The sequence below is a fragment of the Tamandua tetradactyla genome, chromosome 3 (assembly GCF_023851605.1).
Source record: "Tamandua tetradactyla isolate mTamTet1 chromosome 3, mTamTet1.pri, whole genome shotgun sequence".
NCBI lineage: Eukaryota > Metazoa > Chordata > Mammalia > Pilosa > Myrmecophagidae > Tamandua > Tamandua tetradactyla.
In genome coordinates, this window is record NC_135329.1 from 82,134,124 (window position 1) to 82,156,505 (window position 22,382).

General features: G+C 40.8%; 2 protein-coding genes across 2 annotated transcripts in view; both read left to right on the forward strand.

Annotated features, from left to right (window-relative positions):
- Positions 1 to 3,844: 3,844 nt before the first annotated feature.
- Positions 3,845 to 17,927, forward strand: LOC143675688 (uncharacterized). The gene is made up of 3 exons (XM_077151754.1): positions 3,845 to 3,909; positions 14,348 to 17,626; positions 17,718 to 17,927. Exons 1-3 carry the CDS (start codon positions 3,895 to 3,897, stop codon positions 17,925 to 17,927), a joined length of 3,504 nt encoding a protein of 1,167 aa, XP_077007869.1. The 5' UTR covers positions 3,845 to 3,894.
- Positions 17,156 to 22,382, forward strand: part of LOC143677453 (rho guanine nucleotide exchange factor 4-like) — a 145,187-nt gene continuing 139,960 nt past the window's right edge. The window contains 1 exon segment of the mRNA XM_077153418.1: positions 17,156 to 18,202. Within this exon segment, the coding sequence (XP_077009533.1) occupies positions 18,008 to 18,202 (195 nt within the window). The 5' untranslated portion in view covers positions 17,156 to 18,007.

Consider the following 22,382-nt stretch of genomic DNA (forward strand, 5'->3'; position numbering starts at 1 on the left):
AATTGAGTCTCTTGTAAACTGCATATTGATGGATCTTTTTTTAAAATCTATTCTGCCAATCTGTGTCTTTTGAAAATTTATCCATCAGCATACAATATTACTCTAAAAGCAATATTTCAACCATTTTATCCTTTGGCTTTTATTTGTCAGGTCTTTTTCTCTCTTTCTTTCTTTTTAGTAACTTTTACTAATACTCTTCATTTCTGTACCTCCTCCAGGCCTCTCTCTCCTGTCTTTTCTTTTTAGCTGGCAGAACTCCCTTTAGTGGTTCTTGTAGGGCAGGTCTCTTGTTCACAAACTCCCTAATCTTCTGTTTGTCTGTGAATATTTGAAATGTTCTCTCATTTTTGAAGGACAGCTTTGCTGGATATAGATTTTTGGCTGACTGGCAATTTTTATCTTTCAGTATTTTAAATATATCGTACTACTGCCTTCCCACCTGCATGGTGTCTAGTGAGAAAACAGCACTTATTCTTATTTAGCTTCCTTTGTATGTGGTGAATCGCTTTTCTCTTGCTGCTTTCAGGCTTTTCTCCTTCTATTTGGCATTTGACAGTCTGATTTGGATTTATTCTGTTTTAATTATGTTGGGTTTCTTGGATTTGCATATTTATATCTTTTATAAAGATTGGGGAATTTTCAGCCACTATTTTCTCAGATATTTTTCCTGGTCCTTTTCCCTCCTATTCTCCATCTGGGACACCTATGATGCATATGTTTTTGTGCTTCGGGTTGTCAATAATTTCCCGGAGACCCTGTCCAAATTTTTCCATTTTTTCTCCATTTGTTCTTTTGTCTGTTGAATTTGGTTGCTCTATCTTCTAGCTATCTGATACTTTCTTCTTCCTCTTCAAATCTGCTATTGTGTGCCTCTAGTATATTTTAAATTTCATCTACAGTGTTTTTCATTTCCATGAGTTCTGTTATTTTTCTATGTATTCTTTCAAATTCTTCTTTGAGCTCTCCTTTCTTATTATCCTTTATCTCTTGAAGAATATTTCCTTCATCTCTTTGAATTCATTTATCAGAGTTTTTTGAATATCTTTGATTAGTTGTTCCAAATTCTGTTTCCTCCAACTTTTTAATTTGTTCCTTTGACTACATTATAGCTTCCTGGGTTTCAGTATGCCTTGTGTTTTTTTTGTTGTTGTTGTTGCTGATATTTGGTCATCTGATTATCTTGATTGGTCTATTCTGAAGGTCAGTTTCTCCCTCTTGTTTAGTTGTTGCTTAGGTTTGTATTAAGGCACTGCTTTTACAATTGGGTTGCCAATATTTGGGCTGAGGTACCTATGCTTGGTGTGTAGACCAGCTCCAGTGTGCCTGGGATAGAATCTGTAGAGGCTCTTTTCCTTTGCACTTTCTGGCCTGCCCAGCAGTTAGTGCTCTTCTGTGATTTACTCATCTTCAGAAACTGTTTACCTCCTGGAACCCTATAGCATCTGACCAAACAGGGCTGAAACTATGAGTTCCTATGCGTTCACTTTGCCGGCCAAAATCTGCCTCAATGTGGGACTGCATCCCTCACTTTATGTGAAGTAGAAGACTCCCCCAGATGCTCTAGTCTGCAGTCACCCCCAGGCAAGAATCAGGCCGCTCCCTGCTGTTTTCCTCTAGGGTGGGGGTGGGCACCAAGCCCCACGGCTGGAAACACAGTCTCTGTCCATGTTTTCTCAGACTCTTTGTTCCTCACTGACCTGAACCTTGAAATGTCCTCCCCTGTACCCCTGAATAGTTTATTTGGACAGCTTCTGCCTGGCTACTTGCTGCATTTAGGAAAGAAGTAGTTTCTTCTGCTCCTTCCTTAATCCTCCATGTTGAAACTATAATCCATTTGGAGTCTTCTTTGTCAAAATTCAATGAACTCTACTTGTGTCCATCTGGTTTTTGCCTTTCTATTTTGTTCATTGATTTATGTGCTTATCCTTTCATTCACAGTAAACTGTTTTCAACTACTACAGCTTTAGAGTAAGTCTTGAAGTAGGGTAGTTTGAATCTTCCATTTGTCCTTTTCCAAGTTATTTTAACTATTCTAGTTTTTTTGCATTTCCATAAAAATTTTATTTATTATAAAGTACTGAAAGTGGAGCATTTAGTCAAGATTTTACACTATAATTTAGAGAGTAGGAGAATATTTAGAATTTTCAGAGCCCTTTGATAAGCTAACTTAAACTTCCCAACAATCTAGTAAGATCTACACACTGACATTATGTTAGCCATCGACAGAAATGTAGACTAAGGAAAATGTGACAAACAGGCTTATAACCCAAGACTGTCCTCTGCACTGTCAAGTCCAGGATCTTTCTATGGAAGGCAGCATGGTTATGTGTCATGTAGTCCTTGAGATTCGTGTCATTATTGCTGGATGTTACTGTCTAACAGCAATGGGAAACAGCAACTGATAGTCCCAGCTGATGGGATAATTAACATAGCTCAATACCCTAGATTTATTGTGCCTATAGAGAAAACAGGAAAAAAATACTTATTTGTAGAAAATGTGCTGCTTTTGGAATGTGATAAAGTATTTTGAGGAGCAGCCCAATTGTATATCTGGCTATTCAGTCTTAGAAGTTCAGATTCCTTATCCAGTAGTTGGTAGTTCAAACCAATGGGTGGAAGTCCCTAAAGGAAGCCTTTAAAATGCCTCACAATCCAAATATTCATTCAGTTATATGTTCAACAAAAATCTATTGAGGACTGCACTTTCAGCTGGGGAAACATTGATATTTTTGGACAGATCTTTGCACTTAAGAAATTCTGAGTTCTATTCTGGTAGAAAGTCCATCTGGCAAATGGACTTCTACAATAAAATATTTTAGGTGTTATGAAAGACATCTGTGAAGGGTACAGTGGAAACTGAAAGGAGGCCATATGCGATTTTATAGCTGGGGCTAGGTCTGGTAGTGGCAAGTGAGGTTGCATAGTGAACTGAGTCTTCAAAGATGCTCAGAGACTGATGAGTCAAAGGGAAAATGTGAGCAAAGTACAAAAACATAGGAGCCTGTGGTTTGCAGGGTGAAAGGTGGATGGTTTAATACAGAGACAGATAGGTTATGGGTATCCAGGAGCTGGGGTGAGGAGGAGATGAGTGCCAAGAGATAAGCTTGGAGAAGTGGATATGGGCCAGGTCATGAAGCACATTCCATGTTGGAAGTTTGGATTTTATCTTGGAGTCAGAGGGAATGAGTAAATATTTTCAGCATAAGAGGGATGTGCTAAATCTTATATTTGGTTTTCAGAATTCATTGGCATCCATGTGTACATGGATTAGACAAGATTGGATGTAGGGAGGCCAGCCTGTTGCATCTAGGATAAAGTTGATGAGGATTCCAACAAAGGCAACAGAAATTAGAACACAGAGGAAGAGGTGCATGAGAAAGTTGTGAAGGAGTTAAAAATCATTTCACAACTACTCAACACCTTTTTATTGAATGTGATTCAATACCAGCCAGCTGGTAGTTTCAGAGAAAATGTACCTAACCCTTTTACGGGTATTGGAGGTTGGAAAGGGAGAAGGGGCTATAAGGGAGGGAGGAAATAAGGGCTGCAGAGATGAAACCCACACTATGAGATTTTTAACTTCAATCCAAGGCTGTAGCTCCTAAAACAGCACCGCTAGTTTGTCTATCATTGCCATTCTTTGTGCTTAACTTTTTCTCCTCCTCACCATCTGACCATCTTCTCAACCTGGTGAATTCCTCCTCCTTAAAGACTCAGCTAGGGATGACTGCCTTGGGAAAGCATTTCCAGGTAGGTTAGAAATTTCTCCACTGTACTTCCATAGCCCCCCATGTGCACAATTATCATGGTATTTCCCACTGACATCATAGTTGTCTGTCTCAATCAAGATGAGATCCTCAAAGGCATAGACAGGGAATCTCAAGTCTTTTTCACATGGCCTGGTACACAGTAGGTGGTTTTAATGTTGAATGAATGACCATGACTTATACTGGGATAAACTCTAAGGAGCTTTTGAATTTCATCTTTGATGACAGAACCTCTACAAGCATTGACCAACATTTACTAAAAGGAGGTTTGGGAATGGCTTGGCTCTACATGTTAGTTCTGTTTTTGGTAATGAACAGGGAGATAAAGGATCCTGTCAATGACTGATCTTTTTATAATACCCAAATTTTTGTTTGGCAGTGTTTCCCATGGGCTGTGAACTGGGTCTTAATTTGCTGGCAATCTAGGGTGCCTTCTTACATATCCTAGGACTGAGTATCTACTATTGTCAAAAATATACTGTGAAAAAAAAGGCACTTAGGAAAGGAAAACCTAAAATTGTCCTTAGGTACAGATGACATGATCATCTCCTAAGAAACCTAGAGGAATGGTATGGCATTATATATTGATATCACTACAGATTCTTCAGCCATTAAAAGGATAATAAGGGTACGCAATAATTTTGTACTCAACTACATAGAAGAAATGGGTAATTTCATCAAAAATCACAAATTGCCAAAACTCAACCAAGATGAAATAAGCAACATGAATATTACTATAACCATTAAGGAAATTGAATTCATAATTTTAAAACTCCCATAGAAGAAGTCTTCAGGCCCACTGATTTCATTGGAAGATTATAACAAACATTCAAGAAAGAATAAATACCAACTATACACCCTCTCTTCCAAAACTTAGAAGAGGAGAAAATGCTTCCTGTATTAGTTTGTAAGCTGTTGGAATGTGATATACCAGAATTGGAATGGCTTTTTAAAAGGGAATTTAATGTTATAAGTTTATAGTTCTAAGTCTATAAAAATGTCCAAATAAGGCATCCAGGGAAAGAAGCCAATGGGTGAGGAACACCTCTGTCAGCTGGGTAGTCACGTGGCTGGCATGTGCTGGTCCCTTGTTCCTAGGCTGCATTATTTTTAGCCGCTGTTCCTGTGGGGGTTCCTCACTTTGCTTCTCCAGGGCTGGCCTTCATCTCTTGGCTTCCCTTGGCTCTCTCTAGGTTCTGGCTTGCTTAACATCTCATGGTGACATCTGCTGGGCTCCAAGCATCTCCAAACATCCATGTCTCTGTTCTCCACATGTCAGCATCTGTATCAGTTCTGCTCTGAAGTTCCTGTCAGCTCTTTCTCTGTCGGCTCTGAAGTTTCTGTCTTTTCTCCAAAATGTTTCTTCTTTTAAAGGAATCCAGTAAACTAATCAAGACCCACCTGGAATGGGTGGAGTCACATTTCCATCTAATCAAAGGGTCACACCCGCAGTTAATTGCATCACATGTCCGTGGAGATAATCTAATCTGAATCTGCCCTATAGTACTGAATTAAGATGAAAGGAAATGGCTGCCTCCACAAGATTGAATCAGGATTAAAATATGGCTTTTCTGAGGTACCTAATAGATTCAAAGCAGCATATTTCCCAACTCATTTTATAATACTAGTATTACCCTGATACCAAAATCAGCCAAAAGAATACCAAACCAATATCACCCATGAATTTAAGTGCAGAATCCCCAACAAAATATTAGCATATTGAATGCAGAAATATAAAAAATAATTCTACACTATGATCATGTGAGGATTATTCCACATATTCAAGAATGGTTCCACATTTGAAAATCACTCATAATAATCCATGTCAAGAAGCTAAAGAAGAAAAATCATATGATCCTACCAATTGACACAGAAAATGTATTTGAACAAAATACAACATGCATTCATTATAAGAGCCCTCAGCAATGTTAGGAATTGAGAGTAACTTCTGCAACTTGATTAAGAATTCATACAAAAAAACATAGCTCAACTCTATGAGCTATGTTTATCAGGAAGACATCAACAGTTCCATAGCAATACCCGGGGTAAATAATTAAGGGTGAGGGGGGACAAGAATTAAGGTGAGGTTTGGATTTTCTATTTGGTGAGGTGTGCTTATTGGTTATTTTTCTCTTGGGAGCAATATTGCCTAAAAATGAGAGTGTTGATGATTATACCATGAAGTGAGGATAGTGCGAGACATGCACTGTTGACTTTGGACATTATACATGATGCCAATGGATAGAGGTGGTTGAAGGATACCTTGAACTGAGAAGTAGAATGGTGACGTGTAGTGTATACATATGACGGAATACTGTGCTGCTACAAAAAGGAATGAAGTCATGAGGCATGCAATGGTGTGAATGAACCTGGGGGACATTATGTGATGCAAAATAAGCCAGAAACAAAAAAGGAAATATTGTACGGTTGCAATTAGAAAATACTTATAAGAAAATTGGGGCCTAGATTGTAAACTCTTATTGCAATCACATTTAGTCCAGACTGTAATTGCTATTTCTAGATTTTGAGAGGCTGTGCTGTATATGTATAACCTGGTATTCCCTGGAATTTTGGCTGCTTGTGTGACATCTAAGATTCAGGGTAAGACTTCTGCAGGTCTGAAAGTCAGCATTGCCACATATGACAACTGTTAAAGAAACTGAAAAAGAGATCAGGATTCAATCAAAGATAGGAATGAAGCCAGTTGGGTTAGGACTAAGGTAAATCAGAATACAGTGGTAAGGAAGACACTGTCTGTATTTTAGAACATCAGTTACTCTATGTGACCAAAGGAAGAAAGGTTTATTTTGCTCAGCACTTAAATTTTCTGTAGCACATAATCTAGCTCAACCTGTCTGGATAGATCATTTAAACAACCCAAAAACAGGGAGCACAAAGAACATGAGGGCCTGCAATCTTGCATAGCTTAATGTAGCTTAATGTAATGCCTGGATACATCCCAGAGTATGTTAAGTAGATTATCAAAAAGTATTGACAAAGTACCTTGAAGGACTGGAGAAAATATGAAACTATTAAACTTTACCACTGGGAACCCCCCTGATACTTTGTCAAACATTAGGGACACCCAAGTCAATAGGCCAAGGTCTTGATTTTTTTTTTCAAGCTCTTGATTTTGAGGCCTGCTCTTGTGAAGTTTATTTATGTAGCAGAGAAGCTTAGCCTACCTGTAGCTATGCCTCAGAGTTACTTCCAGAGAACCTCTTCTATTGCTCAGATGTGACCTCTCTCTCTCTCTCTAAGCCCAACTCTGCAAGTGAAATAATTACCCTATCCTCTACATGGGACATGACATCCGAGGTGAAAGTCTCCCTGGCAGCATGGGCTATGACTCCCAGGGATTAGCCTGGTCTTGGCACCATGGGATTGATAATGCCATCCTGACCAAAAGGGGGAAATGAATTGTAACAAATAAGGTATCAGTGGCTAAAAGAGTTCAAATAGAGTCAAGAGGCTACTCTGGAGGCTACTCTTAATGCCAGCTTCAGCTAGATACTGCTATTTATCATGGTTTGCCAAACCCCAACAAAAACTATTCCTGCCAAACCTAAAAAACACCTAACGCTCTAGCTGAGATTCTGCAAAGTTTCCATGCACTATGATTACTTTCCAGAAACCTACAACCTCCAGATGGGTTTCTAGGCCAGATAAGTCCTGAAACCCAGAGAGGCCATCCTCTCCAGAAATCAATTCCATCCCCCTATTTCATATTATCAACAGCCCTTTCAAACAGGAAAAAGTTAGAATGGACATAACCCAAATACTCCTAAAGATTGGGAGAAAGATCAAGAAGGTAGAGTTATAACTGAGAAGATAGGATTTAACAAATGAGTATAACTGTTGAATCATTACACTGATATTTCCTTTAGCTTCCAGTGTCTTGGAGCAGCTAGAAGGAAAAACCTAAAATTGTGGAACTGTAACCCATACCAAACTCTAAAATCCGTTCTATGACTCATTGTTGTGGTGTGCTTTAAAATTTATTGGTTTTTGTATATGTTATTTTTCACAATAAAAAATAAAAATTAATTTTTAAAAAGCCTATAGTAGCATCATACTTAATGGTCAAAGATAGATTCTTTCTCACTAAGTTCAGGAATGAGGAAAAGATGTCTGTTCTCACCACTGCTATTCAACATATTACCTTAAATTCTAGCCAATGCCATAAGGCACACACCCCAAAAAATGTATATATATTGGAAAGGAAGAAATAAAACTATCCTGCTTTTCAAATGACATGATTGTCTGCATATAAAATGCCAAGCAATTTACAAAAAAAAGTAATAACCACCTCAGAACTAATAAGTGAGTTCAACAAAGTCACAAGATACAAGATCCAACACAGAAAACTCAGTCACATTTCTGTATACTAACATATGGAAACTGAAATTAAGCAATACAATACTGTCTGCAGTTTTATTCCAAAGAAAATCAGCTACTTAGGTATAAACTTAGCAAAACATGTATGTTGAAAATTACAAAATGCTGATAAAAGAAATCAAAGGATAAATAAATGGAGGAGATAGGCCAGGTCCTGAATTGGAAGATTCAGTATAGTAAATATGACACTTCTGCTCAAATTTATCTATAGGTTTAATATAATTCCTGTCAAAATCACAGCATATTTTTTCATAGACATAGACAAGATCATTCTAAAGTTTATATGGAAAAGCAAAAGACCTAAAATAACTGAAACAATATTTTAAAAGAATAAATGGACAATAATATTAGTGCATATTATATACCTACAGTCATCAAGATCATATGGTATTGACAGAGGGGGAGACACATAGATCAATGATCAGAAGAGAAAAACCAGAAATAGGCCACATAAATATGCCCAGTGGATTTTGACAAAGGTGCAAAATCAAGTCAATGGAAGAATATTAGCCTTATCAACAAATTATTCTGAAGAAAATATGCAGCCATAAACAAAAAAAAATCAACCTTGACCTAAACCGTGCATGTAATGCAAAAATTAACTCAAAATAGATCACAGATTTAATTGTAAAATACAACAGCATAAAACTTTTAGGAAAAAATAGGGGAAAAACTTCACAATCTAGAGTTAGGTGAAGAGTTCTTTTTGTACACCAAAGTACAATCCATAAAGTATTGAACAGCAAAGTACAATACATAAAGAAAATTTGATAAATTGAACATCATCAAAATTAAAAACTTTGGTTCTGTGAAAGAGGGGAAAAGACAAGCTATGGATTAGGAGAAAATATTTACAAACCACATATCCAACAAAAAAAGTTAGTATCTACAATATGTAAAGAACTTTCAAAATTTAATGTTCAAAAAAACAAACAATACGATTAGAAAATGGGCAACAGATATGAGTAAACACTTCATGGAATAGGATATAGAGATGCCAAATAAGCATATGAAAAGATGCTCAACTTCAGATGGTTCCTAGACCAGATAATTTCCGAAGCCCAGAGAGGCCAGCCTCTCAAAGAACATCAACCATTCTATCCCTGTACTGTTGATACCCCTTCTCAACATGAAAAAGTTAGAATGGTAATAGCCCAAATACCCCTTAAGATTGGGAGAAAAATCAAAGGTGAGGGAGAAGTTATAATGTAGAATTTAACAAATGAGTATGACTGCTGAATTGTTATATTGATATTTCTTTTTAGCCTCCAATGTTTTGCAGCAGCTAGGAGGAAAAACATGAAAATGTGGAATTGTAACCCATACCAAACTTTGGAATCTGTTCTGTAACTGATCGTTAGCATATACTTTGAAATGTATTGCTTTTTGTATGTTATATTGCACAGTAAAGAATGTTAAGAAAAACTGGAACATTTTCATGGCCTTAGAACTGTAAATTTGCAACTTAATAAATTCCCCCTTTTAAAAGCTGTTCCATTTCTGTTATATCACATTCCAGGAGCTAGCAAACTAGAACAAAAGGCAAGCCATAAGCTAAGAGAAAATATTTTTAATATGTATATCTAAGAAAAGGCTGGTATCTAGAATCTAAAAAGAACTCCTATAACCATATAATAAGAAGAAAAACAATGTAATTTAAATATGGCACATCCTTTACCCAGAGCTAACATCATACTCAATAGTGAAAGACTGAGAACATTCTCTTTAAAATCAGGTGAAAGACAACAATGTCCAATGTTGTTAGTCAACATTGTACTGGAAGTGCTAGCCAGAGCAATTAGAAAAAAAGGAAATAAAAGGCATCCAAATTGAAAAGGAAGAAATAGAACTTTCCCAATTTGTAGAGAACATGATTCTATATAGAGAAAATCCTTTAAAATCTATAACAAAGCTATAAGAGTTAATAAATGAATTCACCAACATGGTGGGATACAAGATCAACATGCAAAAATCAGTAGTGCTTCTATAATGAACAATCCAAAGAGAAAATCAAGAAAACAAATTCTGTGTGCAATAGTAACTAAAAGAATCAAATATCTAAGAATGAATTAAACAAAGGTTGTAAAAGACCCATACATGGAAAATTGCACAAACTTGCTGAAATAAATCAAAGAAGACCTAAATAAATGGAAGGACATTTGACATTCATGGACTGGGAACATAAACATTGTTAAGATGTCGATTCTACCTAAAGCCATTTACAAATTCAATGTAATACCACCAAAATTCCAATGGCTTTCTTTTCAGAAATGGAAATGTCATCATCAAATTGATATGGAAGGGTAAGGGGGCCTGAATAGCCAAAACCGTCTTGAAAAAGAAGAATGGAAGTTGGAAGACTCACATTCCCCGATTTTAACATTTATTACAAAGGTACAGTGATCAAAACAGAATTGTACTGGCATAAGGACAGATATATAGACTAAAAGAATGAGATTGACAGTTCAGAAATAAACTCTCACATCTATGGTCAATTGATATGTAATTTTTTTTTTTTTTTTTTTGCATGGGCAGACACTGGGAATCGAACCCGGGTCTCTGGCATAGGAGGCGAGAACTCTGCCTGCTGGGCGACCGTGGCCCGCCCTCAACTGATTTTTGACAACAGTACCAAACCCACTCAATAGGGAAAGCCTAGTTTCTTCAACTAATGGTGCTGGGTAAACTGGATATCCACGTGCAAAAGAATGAAGGTGGACCCCTAACTCACACTATGTACAGAAATTAACTCAAAATGGACCACAGTCCTAAGTGTAAGGAACAAAATGTTAAAACTCCCAGAAGAAAACATAAGGAAGCATCATCCTGACCTAGTGTTAAGCAATGGCTTCTTAGCCCTAGTGGTAAAAGCACAAGCAACATAAGAAAAAAAACATATAAATGGAACTTCATTAAATATTTCTGTGTATCAAAAGACTTTATCATGAAAGTAAAAAGACAACTACAGAATGGGAGGAAATATTTCAAAATTTCACATGCAAATATGGTTTAATATCCAGAATATACAAGTAACTCCTACAACTCAACAACAAAAACTAAAGAACCTAATTTACAAATGGGCAAACGATTTCTCCAAAGATATACAAATGGTTAATAGGTACATGAAAAGATGCTCAACATCACTAGACATTAGTGAAATGCAAATCAAAACCACAATTAAATACTATTTCATACCCATCTGAATGGCTACTATTTAAAATAAAAAAGGAAAATAGGTTGGAGAAGATATGGAGAAATAGGAACAGTCATTCGCTGTTGGGTAGGATTGTAAAATGGTACAGGGGCTGTGGAAAATTGTTTGGCAGTTCCTCAGAAAGTCAATTATAAATTTACCATATGAGCTGGCAATCCCGTTTCTATGTATATGCCCGGGAGAATTGAAATCAGGACCTCCAAACGTTAATGAAGCCCACACCAATGTTCACAGAGGTATTATTCACAGCTACTCAGAGATGGAGGCAACCCAAGTCTCCATCAACATCTGAAGGAGTAAAGTGTAGCATATACACACAAAGGAGTATTATTCAGCCATAAAAAAGGAATGGAGTTCTGATACATGAGACATGGGTGAACCTTGAAGACATCATGCTGAGTGAACCAAAGCCAGGGCCAAAAGGACAAATATTGTATGATCTCACTGATACGAAATAACAAGAATAATCAAATCCATAAAGTCAGAAACCAGAATACAGGTTACCAGGGACTGGGGTGGGTTTGGGAATGGAGCGTTAATGATTAAATTAGTAGAGAGTTTCTGTGTGGGGTGATAGAAAAGTTTTGGTAACGGATGGTAGTGATGGTAACAAGACATTGTGAATGTAACTAACACCAGTGAATTATATATTTGAATGCATTTAAAAGAGAAAATTTTAGATTGTGTATATGTTACTAGAATAAAAAAATTGCAAAAAAAAAAAAAAAACCCACGGGACTGCACAACACAGTGAACCCTAATGTAAACTATGAACTGCAGTTAATAGTATAATAATAATAATGTTTCATCAACTGTAACACAGGTACCACACTAATGTAAAGTGTTAATACTAGGGAAAACTGTGTGTGTAGGGGGTAAATAGTAACTCTGTATATACTGCATGATTTTTCTGTAAACCTACAATTTCCCTAATAACAAAAAAAAATTAATGTAAAGGGAGAAGAGAAAAATGAGACAAAATAAAGTGTCAGTGGCTGAGAGATTAGAGTTGAGAGGTTATCCTGGAGGTTATTCTTACATATTATATAGATAGCCCCTTTTTAATTTATAGTGTATTGGAGCAGCTAGAGGGAAGTACCTGAAACTATAGAGCTGTGTTCCAGTAGCCTTGTTTCTTCAAGGTGATTGTATAATGATATAGCTTTTACAATGTGACTGTGTTATTGTGAAAGCCTTGTGTCTGATGCTCCTTTTATCTAGGGTATGGACAGATGAGTGAAAAATATGGATTAAAAATAAATAAATAATAGGAGGAACAAAGGTTAAAATAAACTGAGTAGATTGAAATACTAGTAGTCAATGAGAGGGAAGGGTAAGGGGTATGGTATGTATGAGTTTTTTTCTTTTTTCGTTTTTATTTCCTTGCTGGAGAGATGCAAATGTTCAGAAAAAGGATCATGGTGATGAATACACAACTATGTGATGATATCATGAGCTCTTGATTGTACACCATGTATAGCATGTTTGTATGTTTGTTAAGTTTGACGATAAAAATTATTTATTAAAAAAACAAAAGCAAGGCAACAGATATGAACAAACATTTAACATACAGAAAAGATGTAAATGTATTCGATAAACACATGACAAAATGCTCCACATCATTATTCATCAAGAAATGCAAATTTAAGTCACAGCAAGATACCATTACACAGCCAACAGAAAGGCTAAATTTAAAAGAGCTGAAACTATCAAGTATTGGTGAGGATGAGGAGCAACTGCAACTCTCATATATTGCTGGTTGGAAGGTAAAATAGTGCAACCACGATGGATAAAACCTTTCTCATGAAGTTAAACATAAAGCTATATAAATACATTTTATATAAATATAAAATATGGCCTATCAAGTCCTTCTGGGTAGTTACACAAGAGATAGGAAAACATAGGTCCTTAAAAAGAGTTGTACACAAATGTTTATATTAGCTTTATCCATGAGAACCCCAAATAAGAAACAACCCAAATGCCCATCAAGTGAATGGATAATTAAATTGTGGTAAAGTCATAAAACTAAATTTTACTCTGCAATAAAAAGGAACAAACTATCGACACATGCTACAACGTGGATGAATCTCTGAAATACTGTGCTGAGTGAAAGAAACCAGATCCAAAAGAATACACAGTGCATATTCTATTCATCTGAATCTCTAGAAAAGACAAATTTAAGCTTGTTTTGGGGGTGAAGGAGAAAGATGGAAGGTGAAAATTGACTGGGAAGGGGAAGGAAGGAACTTTGGCAGGAAATGGAAATATTCTTCATTTTTATTTTATTGATAATTACATGGGTTTATTCATTTGTCAAGACTCAATATGTACACCTAAAATGGTGCATACTTTTTAAATTTAAACCTCAATAGAGTTGACTTAAAAATATGTAATGAAGGGAGAGAAATCTTCAAACCATTCCTCTCTTTTCTCCCTCTTCTCAAAGCTGTCTAGATTAGGGCATTTATAGCAGATGAAAATCTGTTTGCAATTTCCATAATTCTTATACCTACCTTGGCTCCAGTCAATCAAACTCAGAAAACACTTCCAAGTGCCAGAGCCTTTACTTAAAGCCAGTTGGTTACATAAGAATAAAAAGAACACAATGCAAACATATTAATTTGCTCCTTCTTCCTGAACACATTAGTCAAGGATATGCTTTTTGCCTGACTCATGCAACATATTTATACTTCCTTAAACTGCATATGTTTATTTGGCCTATTGTGACTTTTTAATAGGGTTGCTTTGACCCTGTGCTCCATTTTCTCCCTGTTTATTTTGACCCCATCACTTCTTTATTATGTTAATAAAATGCAGCTCTTCACGCTTACCTGTTTTTTCACAGGGGCACATGGAGATTTGTCAGTTGAGTTGTTTCTGAGCCTTCCTCTAACAAAGGAAGGCTCAGTGTACACGAGCCCGGATGTCTTCACTGTCGTCTCTGACTCCTCTCTTCTTGCCATTCCAGACTCCTGAGCCAGGTGCACACTTGCCAGGTGAAGGTGAGAGCGAAGACAACCACCTCCCACTTTCCCCTGCAGAAACAGAGGAGCAAAGATGGCGGCAGGAAACAGACCTTGAGGACTTTGAGACGCTTTCCCACCAGAGTGACAGAGGGTCGGACACAAAGTCTGACCCCTTCAAAAGCGCTTCCGACACAGAATCTCTGCCCAGTGACCTCCCTGCAGGTGGGGCCTCCCCAGAAAGAGAAGCAAGTTGGGTGTGCCCTGATGTCCCAGCAACCAGAACTCTGCAGAAGAAGTCTTTGCCCTGTGTCCCTGGGCCTGGCCCAAAGGAAAAACTAGACTCATCCCCTAGCTTAAAGAGAGAGACTTACAAAAGTGAGTTTGGAGTCTCTGCTGCAATTGCTGGAGAAGAGAAAGCAGGACATGTATGGGACAGTGTGGCCAGTCTCGAGCGAGTGTCTCTGCTGGCAGGAGTTCTCCAGCATGCCAGGATCCATTCAAAGGGTGCCACAGTCAGCCCTCTGCCAGCAAGGGCAGTGACCACACAAGGCCCAGGGGTAGTCTCTGCATTTTCTCATCAGAAATCCAAGTCTGAGAGCTGTCTAGATGCCCCAGCAGTCTGGCCTTTCCTCCTCTGGCGCTGTGAAGTGGGTCAGAGTTGGCCACAGATCCACCCCAGAGCCAAGGGGACAGGGCAGCTTCCCTGCAGAGACTTCTTGCACAGCAGAGCCCCTCTGGGAGCCAGGGCAGAAAACACAGACTTGCTTTTGCCCTGGCCCTACTTGGATGTATCCTGCCGGCCCTCTTGCCTCCTCTACACCAAGCTGTGCCATAGTACCCCTGAAAATATTGATGATCCGGGCAGGGCACACTTGGGGCATCAGTGTGTGCACACAGGGGCACTGACCAGAGCCTTTTCCATAGCATATATTCCCTTAGGATATCCTGCAGCTCCTTCAGGGGGAAACTGTGGGGAGGTCAGGACCCATTTGAAGGAAGGGACAGAAGCAGAACAAGATCCAAGAATTCAAAACACACTTTGCCCTCCCCCCACCCACCTGAGTCCTTTGCTTCCTAGCAGGACTCTTTATGTGCAGATTCCCTACAAACCCAGTGACTCTAGTTTGGAAACGGCCCCTTCGGCCCCAACCCCTGAGGATCTCCAGCTGGAAAACCAGTTGGGGCAGGATTTAAGGACATGCCCTGGCCGTTCATGTCTTACTTCAGAGTTGGGGAACGTCAGCCCTGACGAAGGGCTGGCGCCGGCCTCCTACAAGTCCAAACAAAGCCGGGGACACAGACCTGAGCAGCTCAAAAGTCTCTGCCCAGCACCGAAGGCCGCTGATGGGAACGATAAACAGAAACACCTTCAGGACATTTCTGTTGAGGCAGGAAACAGAATCAGAAATCACACATCAAAGCATGCTCTCAGTGAGCAAAGAAAGCTCTCTACGGAGGCCGAGTTCTCACGCCGTTGTTGTAGCGGCGGGACCCGGGTGTGGAACAGAGCTTTGATGGGTTGTTCCGCAGTGAACAGTCCAGGTGCTCCGGAGGCCATTCTGAAATCAAAGCGAATAGACACGTCAAAGGAAGAAAACGCAATGGTTCTAGACCTCAACTGCAGGAAAAATGCTGGGCAGGGTGTTTCAGAAGTAACAGCCGTCAAGGTGTCTGACTGCAGCCGTGAGGGTGGGGAGTGTGGCGCGGGGCCCAGCGATCCACCAGCCCGTGGTGGCAGGACCCTTGCAGCCAGCCCGCGGCTGCAGCGCACAGCTGGCTGTGCCGCTCCTGGGTGCAAATCCCCTCTCATCATTATAGCAGTGGAGCAGAAAGGTCTGCAGGCCACCAGAAGAAAAGTGGAGACTACTCCGGAAACACGGGCATGTGAGATTCTGGAGGAGAACCCTGGATTTCCTTGCAGTACTGGCGTCAGCCCCTGTGCGTTTCCTGAGGTTGGGAAACCAAAATCTTGTGGCAATGAGTGCAGGGGGCCAGCAGCACCCGACCTGGGAATGGAAGAACGAGCTCTTTCTGTGCCATCTGAAGCCGCAGATCCTGGGAGTGTTCTGATCCCCCACGCCGCTTCGAAAGAGAGGGCTCCTGACAAAGCTGGTTTCTTCTCCGGAAAGTCTTGTTCCCAGGAACGTGCTTGGAGCGTGCTGAGCACGGACAAGCCTTCTGCAGAGAAGCTGCCTGGGAAACACCAGAACTCAAGAGCTAGGGCAGACGACCAGGACCCTGTTCTGGACGCAGCGCTCGGGCCAGGAGTCTCGGCGTCTCTCCCAAGTCCCGAGGAGATTCCCTCTGCCGACGGCCAGCACCCGGAAAGAGCCCAGGACGAATGTCTTGGAGCAGCCCCGAGCCCCGAGCACAGGAGCAAGGCGCAGGAAAGTCCGGACCCCGCGGCCAGGGAGCATGGCCTACGTGCCCCCAGAGAAGAAAAGTACAGCGACGACCAAGACGAATCCAGAGGCGGCTCGACAGGGGAGAGCGCAGCCCACGCCCCAGAGGGCGAAACCCCAAGCCCAGCGCCCGGGCGGGCCCAGTCGCTGCGAAGCCCGCGCCGTCTCCACAAGGCCACTCTGAAGATCCCGGGGCTCCCCAAGGCGCCCTCCCGCAGGAGGAGTCAGCTCTCCGCGGCCAAGAGCGCGGGCGGGGGTCCCGGCCACCTGGGCGGGCTGGGCGCAGAGGAGCGCTCGGTGGGCCCAGGTGGGTCTGGCCCCACTGCGCGGACGCAGGCTGTGGGCTCAGGGGGTTCCTCGGAGCGGCCGGGCCCTGACGGCCAGCAACTGCCCGGCGTGTCCCGGACGCCCACGCTGGGCAGGACATCCCCAGGCCACGTGGACTGCAGCGCGGCCCCTCCTCCAGTTCCTAAGGACCCAGGAGGAATTGGAGCTGGGCTAGCAGAAGGCGGTGGAAAGGAGACGCCAGGGAACCTCGTCAGCAGAAGGTATGCTTCCGAAAACTACAAGGGAGAGAAACGTAAAACTCCAGAGAAAACCTTCCGGGCAAGGTTGGCCTTAGCCCACAAGACCTTCTCCAATTTTTTTGAACCAAAAATTTTAGAAAAAGAGAGCCCTGAGGAATGTTCTCCAGGTTCTCTTAAGGGCGAGAAGGAGAAGAGCAGGCTGCGCCCAAGTTCCTGGCGGGCACTGCTGAAAAGCAAAGATGCGGAAGGACCAAAAAGGCCTCCCTTGGTGAGTCTGGTTCCGGGGCCGGAAGTCCTGTGTCCGCTCGGATCGGGCCTGTCCGAGACCAACATCCCTGGGGAGGAGGAGATCGTGGGCAGTCAGAACTTCGTTTTCAGAGATCACTGGGCACCCCAGCATCTCCCCACCTCAGCCTTGTCATCCGGCAGTTTGGGATCCCCAGATAGTAGGAGAAAAAGTGAGCCAGCCATCAAATGCACGACCTCCCAGGAAGGGGGTGGGCGCCTACTTTCAGGAATCCTTCCAGAAAAGTCCGGGCAGACCTCGCCCTTCAGCCCTGGAGCCCAGCAGCCGGGAAGCAGCTGCACCCTTCCCTCCAGCTCCACCTGCAGCTCGGCTGCGGAAGGACAAGGCGTGCCCTGCAAACCCTTGAGTCCCAAGCCTCGGAGTCCGAGGAGGCCTTGCGTCCTGCACAAGGACCGCAGCTGCACCTCCAGGGCCACTGCCGTCTCCATGCTTTCTCTTGGGAACTACAACGATGTGGACAGCAGTTCCAGGGCCCCTGAGAGATCCAAAACCCGGCCAAGCCTCCTGCTTTCTCTGCAGACCCTACACCAGGACGGTGGGAAGGAAGAGGGTGGAAAAAGAGGCCAATGTCTTGGTGACCTGGATGCAGCGTCCTGGGCCCGGGACCTCGCTGGAGGTGAGGTGAGTTACCTATAACCCGCATCAACTCCTTTATTTGTCTCTTGAAGCAGGAGGAGAGAGTCACACGGTAAATTTTCATAAGGAGGAGAAAGGTCAAGTAAGAAAGCAGACGTCCCAAGTCAGCACAGTCTGGTACCCCACCTGGTCTGCCAAACTAATAAGTGGGAATGGATATGTCGTAATTTTATGTGGGGTTTCTCTTCTTCTGTATAATTCGGGTCATTTGCATTTCTTTTTCTATTGGTCTGTACCCATTTTCTGTTGGGTGGTTGGTACTAGCTGTTGGTCAAACTTAGAAAGTCTTTCCCTGCTATGAAATTTAACAAAAGGAATTTCCCCATTTCCCTCTTAATGTTTTTGTTTGTTTGTTTGTTTTGCTTTGTTTTCTATTTAAATCTGATCCAACTAAATTAATTTTTGTATAAGGAAACAGGGTTTTTGGTGTTTCTGAGATTTTCGGTAAAATAAGATGTTCTTCCCCTGGAAGCAAACCCTTCCACCCAGGAGAAGATAGCATGGTGTGCGTCAGTGCACAGGGAGGGTGGGTGTTTCTCATGAGTCGGGCTGCATGCAGGAGAAGGTAGCGTTTTGGAAATTTCACACTCTGAGAGGTGTGAAAACGAGTCTCCCTCTGTCCAGTCCACTCTCCCTGTGTCCATTACTCCCCCGTCCCTTTACTTCAAGCAAATAGGCCTGCTTGTCTCCGTGTCCCCGACACTGCACCTTTGTGGGGAGGCCCCCTGGGGCTAAACAGAAGCTGTGATGCCCCAGGTGGGTGCTGTCGGTGCTGGGGCTGCTTAGGAGAGACAGAGCTGTGGAAAGAGGCGATGTCACAGCTGCATTTCCCACGCCACTGCAGCGGGACACCAGACATTCCCGGATCCACCTGAGGCTCCCACCAGAGGGAAACTGTCACCTCACTCCATCGTTTTCTTGTCTATAAGGTGTTAAATATTAACTTTAAAGTTGTTTTTCTTTTTGTTGCTTATTTTACAATTATTATTGTTTTAAAAAGTCAAACAATATCAATACCTAAAAGGGAAAAGGTAACACTTACCCCTCTAAAGACCTTCTGGTTTCACCTCACTGAAGAGAACAATGTGAAAGTGTAATGTGTATTGTCCTCCATTATGTTCATACATATCTACTCCTAGGTACATATATATATATATATAAACTTCTATATACTCCTGAATATATATATGAGCTCCTAAATATATATATATATATTCCAAAGTGTGTGTATATATGCTCTTCAGAGGAGGCTTTTGGAGTGGGAATTTACACAGTGTGATCACACATACACACATATTATCCTGCAGCTTTCTTGTTTGCTTAGTAAGACAGCATGTACAGTCGTCCAGTGAGTTTATGTACATTGTTCTCTTTCTACTGAAAAGTTGAATAATAGTCCATAGTCTATCCATACCTTATTTACTTTTCGTCTCTTGACTCTGAGATAATTTCTAGTTTTAGGCCATTTTTTTAAATGCTGCTACAGCCTTCTTGATACTGATGCTTTTATATCTGTAGGATATGAGAGGGACTGCATAAAGGATGTTTGTATTTTTTATTTCAATAGCTTTAGAATTAATTTCTGAAATTATTGTGCGTCTAACCTCCTTGATAGCAATTCATGAGAGTTCCATTTCCTGATATCCCTGCGACGTGGACATTTATTGCTCTTTTTAATTTTTGCTCATCTAAAAGTACAGAGAACCTAATTTTAAAATAAGAAGCCATTATGATGTTAGTTAATTCTTTCAGAATAAGAGCAAATAGTTAAAAAAAAAAAAAAAAAGGATGAGGGGGAGTGCAAGAGGTAGTTCAGTGGTAGAATTCTCACCTGCCATGTGGGAGACCCAGATTCCATTCCTGGTTCATGTACTTTCCCCAAAATAAACAAGCAAAACAAACAACAAACAAACAAAAATTCAATGAATGGTGCTGTAATAACAGGCTACTCACATGGAAAAAAAATGAAATGTGACCCCACCCTATAGCATATAAAAAAAAAGATATGTTTTTTTGCATAATATAATTAACAAGGCTGATTCAATCATGCTATAAATTTGTACAGTGTGTCTGTATGTGCTAGAAAACATTCCTCACTCTGTCACTGTGCTCGTTTGGGTGTTGTGTGTGGGATGGAGCAGGTAGCGATGGAGATGATGCTTGTAAAGTGGCCAGCAAAGGGCTGGCATGAAGTGGGTGCTCAATAAATGTTAGTTCCTGTTAGTTCCCTTTTCCTCTTTCTCTACCAAATCTTGCTGGAGGAGAGGATAGGCCTAGTATATTTGCATGTCAGAATATATTCAAAGACAAGAGATGTGTTCCTATACATGAGTGCTGAGGTGGGGTAGCGGTGGGATGATAAGGGCAGAATAGCTCTAAATCCCTTGCTTCTCTGGTGGAAGCCCTGGGCAATGATGGCCCTTAGAATTCCCCTAAGAGATATCAATTCGCCACCTTGTGGGGACTCCTGGGATAGCAGGCTGTGTTTGCAGTGATTTGCAGGGAGCTGTTGGCATCCCCATGATTTTCTTCCAAAGCAACAGTTCTCCTATCCAGTGCCCTAAAACTGTAATTCTTACTATTTTGTTCAATTTTCTTCCAGATTTTTTTTTCTAAAAACAGCTTTATATATTCAACAGTGTTGTGGTCACACCATCTCTAGAGACTTTAATTGTTTATGACCTTTCATCCTGCAGTGCTTTCATCCTTTAAAGTGCTTTATAACATGAGTATAGATGTGCAGAAATACATAAATGTATAAATGACATATTGTAAAACAAACACCACGTCACCTCCACCCAGGTCAAGACATACCACCCTGTGCCTTCCCTGGTCCCCACCTCCTCCCTGACACCAAACTGTGGCAATGTTTCTGGCACTCACTTCCTTGCCTTTCATTAAAATTTCACTGCCTAATAGGGCACCTGTAACAATGTAGGTTTTTCTTTACTGTTTTTATGTATTCCTTTAACTCTTATGCATTCTATTTGTGCCTGCCTTCCCTTGCTCCAGTCATGTTAAGACTCACCCTTGTGGTGTGTATCTAATTCTTTCATTTTCATTGTGTACAGAATTCCTTTGAATTAACATACCATGATTTGTTTGTCAGCAGATGCTGGGCTTTGGGCTTGTTTCCGTTTGAACTATTTTGAGCATCCATGTCTGGGCGTCTGCTGCACAATATACACACCTTTTGCTTGGGTTCACTTGTAGGATTGGAATCTGCGTCACTGGGGCATTCATGTCTTAGCTTTCCTAGAGATATTTTTCCAAAGTCATTTTACCAATTTACACTCTGTCATTAGAAATGTCCTTTCTTCCGTATTCTCATTAACATTTGGTTAATTTTGACAGTCTTTAATTTTAGCCATTATGCTGTGTTTGTAGAGGTATCTTCTCATGGTTTTTTTTGGGGGGGGGGGTGCATGGTCTGGGAATTAACCCAGGTACCCTGCATGGAAGGCAAGCATTCTACCACTGAACCACTCGTGCACCCTCATTATGGTTTTAATTAGGGTATACTTGAAGCTAAAGAGGCTGAGTGCCTTTTTATGTGCTAATTGACTTTTTGGATATCCCCTTTTGGGGTATGTTTGTCCAGGTCACATGTCCACTTTTCTACATGATTCTCTTTTTCTTATTGATTGTATATATTCTGGATATGAGCCCATTGTGGGTAAATGTGCCACAAATGTAATTTTCTATGCCTGTGGCTTTCTTTCTCCTTCTTTAGTGTTATCTTTTAATGAAGAAAAGTTCTTCATTTTTAATGTTATCAAGTGTGTCCATCTTTTCCCTACCTTCAAGTCATAAAGAGAATCCTTTAACTTACCTTTTAAAGATCTTTTATGGTCTTGTTTTTTTATGTCTAGGTCTCTGAGATACCTAAAACTGACTTTTGTGTGCCATTAGTCTATCGTCCTTCCACAAATATAGCGTTTGAATTACTGTAGCTGGATAATGTGTTGCTGTCCAATAGATGAAATCCTCTCACCTTCTTCTTGTTCAATTCAGTAAATATTTATTGAGTGCCAAGTATGAAGCAGTCAATATTCCAGGTGCTATGGATATGATATTGAACAATACAGAAAGATCTCTGTCCTCAAGGTAGGGAACAGAAAAGAAATGTAAGCAAATAAGATTATTTTAGATATTGATAAGCACA